The sequence below is a fragment of the Amphibalanus amphitrite genome, unplaced genomic scaffold, assembly GCF_019059575.1.
Source record: "Amphibalanus amphitrite isolate SeventyFive unplaced genomic scaffold, NRLGWU_Aamphi_draft 000023F_arrow, whole genome shotgun sequence".
NCBI classification, from domain to species: domain Eukaryota; kingdom Metazoa; phylum Arthropoda; class Thecostraca; order Balanomorpha; family Balanidae; genus Amphibalanus; species Amphibalanus amphitrite.
In genome coordinates this window covers 1-12,318 of record NW_024881519.1, presented here as the reverse complement: position 1 = coordinate 12,318, position 12,318 = coordinate 1, and the positions used below count along the sequence as shown (strand labels likewise).

Below are 12,318 nucleotides of genomic sequence, written 5' to 3'. Positions count from 1 at the left end.
TGTGGTAGCCCGGGGCTGCCCGCGGGGATGCGGTAGACCGCGCCCAAAGCTGCGGCCCCGGCTTGGGTCAGCGCACGGTGCCTCGACTCGGCTACCTCACGTTACCGGGGCCCTGGCTTTGGGCGCGGCTTCTGCTCATACTTTGTGGTGCGGTGGTGGTGCGTCGGGCCGCGCGCTCTGACTTCGGCCAAGAAAAATGCGTCAGCTGATCATTGTCATTTCTGCCACTTTCATGTGGTGAGATGGGGTCATAACTTTAGAGACGGCTGTTTCATATCAATTATTTTACATAAAATCATATTTCAAACCATAAATAATGTTCGACAGCCAAATAAAAGAAACAATACCAATACAGGCTTACAGTTTAAGGCTCGACATTGTGTTGTCTACGATGAGACAGCTGATAACTCATTCCCGTACGTCGTAACTCTATAAGGACGACGGTGAAAGCAGGGCGCCTGGGACGATTTGATCAAGGTTCGTGAAATTTACACGTGACGTTTAGCATATAGAGGGCCCACGGAGGGGGAGAACCTCCAAATGTCACGTGACTAATATGCCCTCCGGCGCCCTGTTTTCACCGGCGTCCCTCTATAATGACCTTTGCTTATTGTCACATGTGCCCCGCATTCGCGATTGTTGCCGACGCCTGTTTGCAGGTCAGCCCACTACAGTTGTTATACATATCGAAAAACCGATAAACTTTTAGGCGAAAAAGGCACTATTCCAGGCCCATTTTTGATTTTCTTTGTGATATTAGGTAAAAACAGAAGCTTCTTATCCTAGGAAAAATAAAATGGGAAATCTTTCAAAGGTGGCACACTACCTTTAAGTGGCGAGCCACCATCCAAAAGCAATGCACGTTGCCTACAGCAGTGATAAGAGCTGAGTTGTTGCCATCTCCCATTCGGTGAAGCGCGCACGGTTCTGCCCGTGCGTGCTCTCGGCGGTGTATGTCCTGCGTGTTGGCGCGTGCCTCAGTTAGAATGTGTTGTGTGCCGGCAGTGTCCATGTGCCGCTACCGTGAGATCAACGGCAGCTTCCCGACCAATGTCATCGTCTACCGCGACGGCATCGGCGAGGGATCGCTGCGCTACGTGCACCAGCATGAGATCGACCGCATCAAGGCGGCCATCACCGAGCTGAACGCCCCGACGCGGCTCTGCTTTATCATCGTCACCAAGAACATCAACACGCGCGTGTTCGCGCAGGGGAGAGGCGGCGGCGTGGACAACCCGCCGCCGGGCACTGTGGTTGACGACGTCATCACCCGTCCGGAGAGGTGAGTCGGCGCGCCGCGCCCAGGGTGTGTTTGGTGGGTGCCAGCGGTCCGCGGTTGGACCGGCCGCCGCTGACCACTCGCCTCCGCCGCAGGTACGACTTCTACCTCATCTCGCAGAAGACTCGGATTGGCACCGTCACCCCCACCATGTACAACGTGATTCTGGACGAGACGAGCTACATGCCCAAGCACCTGCAGATGCTCTCGTACAAGCTGGCGCACATGTACTTCAACCTCTCGGTGAGTAGCCGGCGCGCGTCCATTCGGCCAAATGGCATACTGGGAGCAGACTCGTGAATCACATATCACCATTAGGCTGGGCCGACTTAGGGTGAAGTCGTCTCATTTGATGACCTACACGTTTGCTGACATCATCCATGGGGCATATTCCACGCCAACCGGATGCAAAACTGGCAATTCCGACCTCATCCTTTCCGATGTTGACGTAACTTTGTGAAAATAACTTCAAATCCATATTTGAAGGCTATTATTGTTTTTTATATCATTCATTGCATGATTATTGATTACATAGGGGAGACTGGGGTCAATTGTAACATTTTTTGTTACTTACGGAGCTAGCGAAGCGAGCGTAGTCTTTCGTAGGTAAACGGAAATTTCTGAGTATAAGCGGCCGGCTTTCCGGTCGTGGTCACGTTTTTGCGAAGCTTATAGGGAGAGTGGGATAAGATGCCCAGGGTGGGAAAGACCCCCTCTAACGGCGAAAAAAAAATCAAACCTGGAAATTATCAGTTGGGCAGCGGTGGGCTGGTGGTTGCTTGTTTTATGAACCGTTTAACTAACATATATGACGTCCGTTTAGTAGGACGGCAGCTAAACGTCCCTTCCGTGCCCCGTCAGACAGACAGCCGATAGCGCCGGGTCTGCGAGTCGATAAGGGTCATTTCACGCTTTTGTGTGGCTTACTTTGATCCATCGTGACACTGAGTTGTGTTATTGCGCCTTGTTGCCGGCTGTGAGAGACGCATATTAATATTTGATAACATTTTTTTCGCTATATGTTGTTATTTTGGCATTCAGCTTTCACTGGAAAACGAAAAAACATGCCTATGATTTCAAGAATGTCCTGGGCAGCTCGTTGAATGAAGAATTATTACGTTTTTGCAAGATGCACACAAACGGAAACTTACTCGTACTGACCTCACCGACAATACTACCATCCTCGCTCATGAGAGTAATCGCCATAGACTTCAAATTACTGAAGCTGTGCTCATCAGGATGCGAAAGCTCCTAATTAACACTCAACAGGATCATGATGGCATACTTACATTGTGGAACCTTTTTTGATTTGTCGCTGTCCTGAAACTGGGGTCACCTGCCCGGAGGGACTCCTTGTGATTATCCGTGTGTAATGATTTTTTGTGAGCTAGTTTTTTCGTGACATTTATTTTGAATTTTCGTGTGTTCATAACGAATGCGACATAGGTATATGCTTCTTACATGTTATCAATGTAATCAACTATGAGTAACGACTAGTATCGACCGAATGTTATCATGTTATCAATGTAATCAACTATGAGTAACGACTAGTATCGACCGAACTGCAATGTATCATATCAACATCATCATTGTATCACTCATCATTTGTTCCTTGATAATGTCATAAGTTTGACGAAACGTTGGAATAAAATGTCGACTTTTGGAGAGGTGCTTAGCCAACTTGACCCGGGTACGAAAAGCATAGTGCGGAGTATTGAGCAAAACCACAAGAAGATCACCAACGCCCATTACGCTATCGTGTTTGACAAAAAAATGTATTAAAGATGGACTGCTCCCTAACTTCACAAATATATATATATATAAATATATATATATATATATATATATATATATATATATATATATATATATATATATATATATATATATATATATATATATATATATATATATATATCAGAATATTTGGGAAGCAGGTTCTCTCTGATACATATGTCATTAAACACCACAGCATGTTTGGTGTTATTCAGCTTTTTTATTTTCGAGACGTCGGACAGTACTTCTTTCCTCATCGTTCAAAGAGAAAAGTAAATCAACAAAGGAAGCAATGGCTGCGATCGAGATTCAAGTTGTCGTAAATCGGTAACTCATTAGGATGTAATTAAAGTTCGTTCATAATTCGTTCGCTGTTATATTTATCTTAGCTTTCGATCACAGTGTCCCAAAATTGAGTTTTGTCTTGGGTGTCAGAGGGGAAAATTACCCACCAAAAAGAGGGGAGAGAGAATGAAAAACTGCTGATTTGATTAGATCCAAAAAGAGTGAAAAACAACAAAAAGCATGCATTTGATTCTAAGGTGTAGGATGCTTGATGCTAAGCTGGGCATCCACACAACTGCTCTTTCTATAGGCAAAAAAATTAGATTTTCTTGGCTGGGAGTGGAAAATTGTTCTTAAAAATTGGGTGCGAGAGTGTAAAATGAATTTCATTTGGATGTCTTTACCCATCCAAATCGACAAATTTTGGAACATTATTCGATCAACATTGATCATCATCAGAGAAATGAATATACACAAATGATGCCGCGCAATATATGTCACAGATGAATAAAATATTAACATTTCTTCAAACATCGTCCTATTTGTTTCATGGCACCACTCTTTCGAACACAAATCTACATCCAGCTAAATACACAGGTCATAACATCGTTACCGTGAATATTCACATTGGATCGTGCATAACAGCAACAAACCACCACAATTCACAGATGACACATCGTTTCAACTTTCACGCATTACATCATTTGTCCGTCGAACAGTGGAGTGTTTGTCAGAGTTTTCATGTGTGTGTTGATGATGGGTGATGTGTCGCGGATGATGATGGTTTCAGTGATGGCCAGTCGTCGTTTGTCGTTTTGTCGCGCTATTATTGTGTTGTTGTTTGTCAGTAAGTCTCTCGTGAGTCGGGTTCCGTGTTGGTCATGAAGACGTGCCTTGGGTCCTCCGTCTTGTAAGTGCATAGTCTAGTCAGTCGGCGGCTCAGTGATGTACAGGGTGTTTCACAATTGACGTTACAAGATCAAAGCTCAATATCTCTGGGGACTGGGCATAATGACTTTATTTCCGCCAAAATTGCACCATATGCACCCAAAACCACAGAGACCAACATCCTTAAGTCCTACTCGAAGTGGCCGCCTCCAGCCTTCACAGCGGCAGCCAACCGTCTCCTGAAGTCACGGACTGCGGCACTCACAACCGCGTCGGGGATCTTCTGCCAGGCACGAGGTAGAAAATGACGTCATTGCCATTGAAGCCTGTGCGTTGAAGACTTGAAATCCATACAGGAGGTGCGTAATAGATACCTGTTGACTACATCACGCAGCCATGTACAGCCGTCTTCAAACAGGTCCGCGAGCAACAAGCTTATCACACAGTCTCTGATCCTGATATTCGAGATAATCGCAGACTCGGACCTCATTTGGGTCAGTCTTTCATCTGCTACACCCATTATCTGTCCAAAGGGCATTCAAAATGCAATTAACCAGGACCAGAATTATGTGCTCTTTCCAATGGTGTATAGTGTTTTCAGAAAAAAACACCTTTAAGTGCACCAAAATAGAGTGGGAACTCTTGTAACGGTAATTGTGAAACACCCTGTAGTTGTGTCACCAATGTAGTATACGTTGCGGGTTGCACAGTCCCCGGTAGAAAACTTAAGTTAAAACGGTATACTACATTGGTTTCTTGCTGTGGTGTAGTGGTCTGTTGATTGTTACGCATTATAAGTGAGGAGGTCCGTGGTGACTAGTAGTAAATTTTGAAGCGTATGCGGTGCTCAGGATTGACCGGAGTGACGTTTTTTGTGATGATGTCACGCATAGCTTTTTCATCTTTTTTTCAAGGATGGTGTGAGGGTGTTTCTGTAGTATATGGCTATGTTGGTAGCTTGGTCGTTTTTGTTGTGCATCGTGTTTGTCGACTTTGTCATGTACAGGTCTCGCGAGATTAAGCGGTAGGTTTTGCACTTTTACATTTCCAGTTATATCTCAGAAACTAATCGATCTACGATGAAGCCATTTTACCCGATCATGGCCGGCTTGTTACCCAACAAGTCGATCGCATCTTCGACACGTAAAAGCTTAAGACGACGAAGATATAGCGTGAAGTACACTAAATTTTCCAGGTGCAAAACCTACCTCTAAAACCCGCGAGACCTGTACTTGTCAAGAAGGTAACGTGATACGTCGTCAAAGTCACTATTACTGTATCGGAGTGGATATCGGTGTGGATATATCCACAGCTCACTGTGGATAAGTGGCCAGATAGAACAATGAGTCAGAGCTCGACGTACATACGACCGGATAACTCCTCGCTGGTATGAATCGGTACAGTCGCCTTTAGCATTCATGCAGCGTCCCAAGTTTCTGTCCGACGTCTCGAAAATGAAACAAAAAAGCTGAATAACACCAAACATGCTGTCGTGTAGAAATTCCAGAGCGATTGGGACAAATAAAAACAAGTGTTCAGCATGTGGGTGGCATACGTGCCGTCCGTGATGGTAAAACAAAGGCGGCTAGTTGTACGGCCTATTTAACCCGCGCCCCACTGGGGGGGTAGCCCCCCTCCTGTTTTTCTGCAATAACTTCCAAACCGCTTGACGGATCGACGCCAAACTTTCAGTACCTTCGGCTGCATCAATTTGACACCTTGTGTCAAAATTTGAACTTTGTAGCTACCATAGGTCGGCCGGAAATGACGTCAGAGTGACGTCATGTTCGTCCGATTTCGACGCAAAACATTGAACCACGGCAATCGCTCCCAAGGGCTCAGTTTTTAAGCTAGGTCCAATTTCTTTGCATGAAAGTACTCAGAATTGACCGCGCTATCAAACTGCTATCTCGGATTTTCAAAATTTTGAAAATTTCGAAAATTTTATATAATAATTCAAAATTTATATTTTTATATTTTTCAAAAAGTTTTTGACTTTTCGAAAAAAACGGAATATATGTGACAGAACGCATGATTATGACTAACTCTAGCAAGTTTTAGCTAAATATCTTCAAAAATGGCCAAGTTATACGCATTATTGCAAAAAATTCACAATTATTAATTTTTCAAATCAATTTTCAGTACGTATTTGACATCACACACCAATATAAATGGCACCATCGTGTTCCTGAGCTCAAACTGCATCCAATAGACACCTTTTTTCTTGAAAAATTTTAACTTCAAAAATTTGACCTTTTTTGACCTGAAAGTGACCTGACCTAAGCTAAATTCGACTCAAAATGACCTCGAATGACACAGACGACATCAAATTCGAAATCTATGGCCTAAATGGACCATAAAACATGTGTCACGTGACCGACGGATGATATAATATTTTCGTGACCTGTGATGACCTGACCCTGACCTGAAAATCAAAGTACAAGTTTGGTACCCTCAAGGTATCTAGAGCATCTGTTCACGAGTGTGGAAACCAAAAATTAGCCTGATCTGACTTCTAAGACGGCGGCCAGAGCCCAAAATGTGAACAAGCCAAAATGCTAATAATTTTTACTTTGACCTGACCTGTGACGTCATCGGTGACCTCGAGGTCAATGAAATTAGGTTTCGCTCGACAGTTTTTCCGGGGCTATCAGACGCCGTTTGAATTTTGACGATCGGCCCAGTAGTTTCGGGGTTAGGAGGGGGCTATGAATAGCCCCCCCCCCCCCCCCCAGTAGGGCGTGTTATACACAGACCCCAGTGGGGCGCGAGTTAACAGTCGCACGCTAACAAAAAGCTTACAGATCATATGCACACCATACTTTTGATTTTAAACTGTTCAGTGATCTAGCCCAAACATGTAGCGCCGCTTTATTTAGTCATACATTTATTTAGTTCACGGCCCAATTGTATCCGTTCCACACGTATGCCTTACATGCTTTAGCATAAATGACCAACTGAGCTGTTTCTACTTCGATATATTAAGCCTGACTCTGGAATAGCCAACGGATACAATTTGGCCGTGAACTTAATAAATGTATGACTAAATAAAGCGGCGGTACATGTTTGGACTAGATCACTGAACAGTTTAAAATCTAAGTATGGTGTGCATATGATCTGTATGCTTTTTGTCAGCGTGCGACTGTTAGAAAGGCCGTACAACTAGCCGCCTTTGTTTTAACATCACGGACGGCACGTATGACACCCACATGCTGCACACTTGTTTTTAGATGTCCCAATCACTCTGGTATTTCTCAAACTCCCTGACCGGTCAGTGAGTTTGCAAACTCCCTAGTGAATTTGCAAGCTCACTGATTGCAATATCATGGATTTCTCAAAATCCCTGTAACAGAGCGGAGAGAGAGAGAGAGAGAGAGAGAGAGAGAGAGAGAGAGAGAGAGAGAGAGAGAGTTTTCGTCATTTTTCGATTGTGAGTAAAGGCTACTTCATCATTCTCACTAAAACTAGACTAACAATGAAACAATGATGCTCATCACAGTCGTCAGTCACATGTTTTCCCTTTAACGCCACAAGCCCCTAATGTAAATGGCCTGGCTGGGTGGGAGGAGGGCTAGTGCGCCCCGGCTGACTAGGCGCCGTGCTGCTGTCCCACAGTCTACGGTGCGTGTGCCAGCGCCGAGCCACTACGCCCACCGTCTGGCGTTCCTGGTGGGCCAGTCTCTGCACCAGCAGCATCACCTGGACCTGGCCAACGAGCTGTTCTTCCTGTAGGACGGACAGCGCAGCCAAGAGCGGCCGGTGCACATTCCTGCCGATGGCGCTCGACGGCCACCCAGCCCAGTACAACCGGCCACCGGGCCGCCAGCACTGTGTCCGTCTCTCTGTGTGTAAATATTTCGGACCGGTCCGCGGGAGGTCTGCCGGAGCGCTCCGCCATCCGCCAAGTGGTGTCGCGCCTGTACCCCCTCCAGCACTCGGGCAGCAGGGTTCAGAGCTTTTCTGATGTGGATTATTTGCTATGTTCCTGGACTGAGAAGTGGCGCGGGTAGCGCTGGTCCAGCGGAGCGTCCTGTGTTCGTGGCCGTGTGGGATAGCACTCGGCGGCGGCTGTTCTGCTCTTAGCCAAGAGAAGATTCGTTCATCTAATAAATATTTTCGTGAAAAGAGTTTTTTTGGGCATAAACCCGGCGTCCAGGAGTGTCCCGTAAGTGCCAATAAAGCATATGAGAACCAACCGAAAATTCTAAACTTTGATGCTGGTGTGTAAACAACAGATAACGCATTGAAAACTAAGTGGGTATTTTGGAAACCCAACCCGTGGCTGTACCTACCCTTAGTTTGTTTTTCAATAGAAAAACAATTCTAAAGAATAGTGTTTGTCTCCTTCGGGTATATAGCTCCGAGAGTATTTGCCCGTAGCGAGTTTAGTTGCTTTATCAGCGTCGGAGGTTGATAAGGGCCCTGTTCGGCAAGAGCATCCTACTGTAAGATTTTGCAGCAGGAATGCGCAGTAGGGGTCTCGGGTGACAGGCTCCGCCCTTCGGCGTATGACGTCACATGTGTGACATCGGCAATCGCTAAATATTTCAGTTTCATGCAGCAAGAAAAGTAGCTAAAGCAGGCGAAAGTGACGCGAACTAAAGTTAACCGTCCTATATTTTTATTATAAGCGGTTTGTATCTTCGTTTTTTTTTTTTTTTTTTTTGTGTATCATTATCACTATTTTTGGTGGCACATTGCTATCAAACACATTTGAACGTTTTTTTTTGTATTAGTCATTGAACGAAAACCATGAATCCATCGGCGCCACGGTTCGCCGCGCGTCGAATGGCCGCCGTGGGTGGCCCTCGGCTCTGCGGGGCGGTGTTTCACGGCAGAGCGCTGCGCGCGGCGGTACGTTGGGTTTCCATGGCAATATCAAGAAACTTCACTCTGACGCTACGCTATGACGTCATCGCAAAACGCTGGAGCCCCGGCGCCAGCACCATCAGCACGCTAGTAGCATTCGCACTCAAAGTTCTGTTCAATTGGTAGGGGAGGTTGGGGTAATTTGGCCGGTGGTGTAAATTGGCCGCCCCACCTGTACGATGTCTAATATAAGTGAGTGAAATAACCAGTTTCTAATCATTTGTCATGGGTAGGGTAGAACTAACTGGAGGACAAATGTCAAAACTTAACCTCTCGTAGTTTTATTCAAAATTAATAAACGTTAATTTCATTAGAAAATGGCAACTTTTACTTCTGTTAAAAAAAGTTGTATAATAGGGCGTGTCGCTAGTCAGTAGTCACAGATCACGGTGCTCCAATGATTTTCCTTTGCTCCAGGACAACCGAAGACCAGCTGTATAAGAAAAACTTTCGAGAAATTAAAACCTATCCTGCCGCGTCATGTCAAAGTTTCGAGCAAAATCAGTTTCTGGCGTGGAGGTCTCCTGATAGGGGAGAGTGGGGCCAGTTGAACCACTTTTTACCTATATATTGGCATGCACAGCGAGATCTAGTTGCCATGTTTAAAAATGCACAATACCATGGAAGAATATACCTACTCTTTTGGCTTTATTTTAAGATATGTGAAATTATGTTTCAAACATATTTTGCTGCCAAACGCATGCTTATAAAACAACTCTACGCCCGTTTCAAAGACCCCGATGCGAGGGTCAATTGAACCAGCCCATGAGTCAATTGGACCTATCCGTAACAATGGCATGTTTATTTATTTATTCAACTCATCGCTAACGGGAACTCCCAATTACAGGCATTCATGAAGTTAAAATGCATGATAAAATAATCATTCTAAAGGCAATTGTAAAAATAAACTAATAAAATGAATACGTTGATAAACGAGACACAAACACTGATCACAAGACTATCTAAAGTGAAATACTTGTGCAAGTACGTGAGTGCGAAATGTATACAGAGAATCATCTAAAATGTCTGCCAGCGGACGTTACAACAAGAACTCGTTCACAACCCTCGGCAGTCTCACAAACAGTCCGCTTCTGATAGTGTCTACTCTGGCAAACGATACATGAAATAAGATCCGCTGCCGTGTAGTACCCACAGCAGGTCTCGCGAGGTTAAGCGGTAGGTTTTGCACTTTTACATTTCCGATTATATCTCAGCAACTAATCGATCCTCGATCTACGATGAAGCCATTTTACACGATCATGGCCGGCTTGTTACCCAACAAGTCGATCGCATCTTCAACAATAAAAAGCTTAACCCGCGCCCCAGTGGCGGTCTCGGCCAACTTCGCCCTAGTGGGGGGGGGGGGGGGCATATGTTACCACCCACCTATAACTCAAAAACTAAGAAGGATAGAAAGACGCGGTAAAAAGCAGTCGATAGCTCTCAATGCGTACGTTGGAAAGTATTTCGGTCATTTTTCATCTTAGAGCAATATCGGGGTCACCAGAGGTCATCAAAGGTCAAAATTTGCGAATTGTCATTATATTTTTCAGAAAACATGCCGCTATCTCAGGAACTATGGTAGCTAGAATAACGCATGGAAGCAATCGATAGCTTTTGAACTCTTCTTTTGAAAAGGTCATTATCAATATTGACCTCAGGTCAACGGTTTAGCCTCCAGAGGGCAAAAACTCCAAAAATAGCTGTTTTTCGAAAAGTGTTTTTCGACAATAACTTTCGACTACAAAAAGCCACGACATTTCTATTGCCAGAATCGTGTTCCCCTTGCCGAGACGCGTCGAATGAACTATAATTTGACCTTGAAAGGTCAACTTCAAATTTGACCTCAGGTCAAGTTCATGACCTTACCGGAAAAGGTCATGTTGCATATCAGTCGATGCGTCTCAACAAGGCAAACACAATGAGACCATCCCCAGCGTTCTATCTCTTTCCAATCGCGAGTTATTGGCAAAAAACTGTTTGTAGCCTCAAGTGACCTCGGATGACCTGTCTAGAGGCTATCAGTAAAAATGACACCTTGGTCATCACGAGTGGACTAAATCATTGTGATTCTGAAATATTTGGACTGTTCCGATGCGTACACCGGATCTAGAGGCATTTTCATTTTTCTCCATTGACTTGTAATGGAAAGGTCACGCCACTGACCTGACTTTAGGTCACGGATATAAAAAATCCGAGATATACAAATTGTAGGCGCCCATAACATCATGCACCACCAAGTTTCAAACCTTTCTGACAAACACTGCAGGCTGGACATGATTGCAAACTTTTTTAGGCTTGGTCAATTAACTTGACCTGGTGACCTGACCTGACATTACCTGGGGTCAAAAATTTCACACATTGTCCAAAATTGATGTACCAAAGCTACCCCAAGCGGCGCGGCGCTACGCGCCGTGGTTTTTTATTCACACGCAAAAAACGCGACAGGGTGGTAACATATGCCCCCCCCCCCCCCCCCCCCCCCCCCCACTGGGGCGAAGGTTAAAGGGATATGTTCACCTTGAAAAAGTGGAGTGGATGTTCCAGAACACTTGAAATAGTCGATAATACCTAAATGGATGGCTACATGCCATTAATTGGCCGAATTTTGATGAAAATAATGAAAAACTAAATTTAAAGTAATGACGTAATTTATGGATATGACGTCATACACGACACAAAGCCACCTGATGTGAAAGAAGCGAACTACAATTCGCTACAAGTTATGGTGTATCAATGTGCTACAGACATTGCGCACACGTTTCGATAATTACGCAAAAGTGTTTGGCTGTGTTATGGCTATTTGTGTGCATTTTTTTTCAACGTAACATTTTCAAGTAATTTTATTTGTATTTTATTTTTGAAACGAACCAAAGTTCGTCCTACTTGTGACTCAAAAAGGCTTTGGTAATGAAACTTTAAAGTGATATAGCCATGGAGAATATTGGATATCCTACTGCCTTGATTGGATGGATCATGGAACACTGGTGAATCAAAGTCAAATTTATTAATTTGAATTACGAAGTGCTGAACCTCATCATAATTTAAGCCATGCATGACAAAATTCACGATGCAGAACAGTTCAGAAACTTGACTTTGGGTTGAATTTACGTTAATTTAGGTACCCATCTGATGTTCAATATGATTCTACACCTTTTTAGGCTCAAGTTCGAATAAGTCAAGTTCAATTCGAATAAGTCAACTCCATATTGGCTGACGTC

General features: G+C 44.4%; 1 protein-coding gene across 1 annotated transcript in view; it reads left to right on the top strand.

The window, feature by feature from the left end:
• LOC122392433 (piwi-like protein Siwi) overlaps nt 1-8,353 on the top strand; it is a 107,148-nt gene extending 98,795 nt beyond the window's left edge. The window contains exons 8-10 of the mRNA XM_043387261.1: nt 1,006-1,282; nt 1,375-1,522; nt 7,844-8,353. Coding sequence (XP_043243196.1) covers nt 1,006-1,282; nt 1,375-1,522; nt 7,844-7,960 — 542 coding nt within the window. The 3' untranslated portion in view covers nt 7,961-8,353. The remainder of the gene's footprint in view (nt 1-1,005; nt 1,283-1,374; nt 1,523-7,843) is intronic.
• The last annotated feature ends 3,965 nt before the right edge of the window (nt 8,354-12,318 follow it).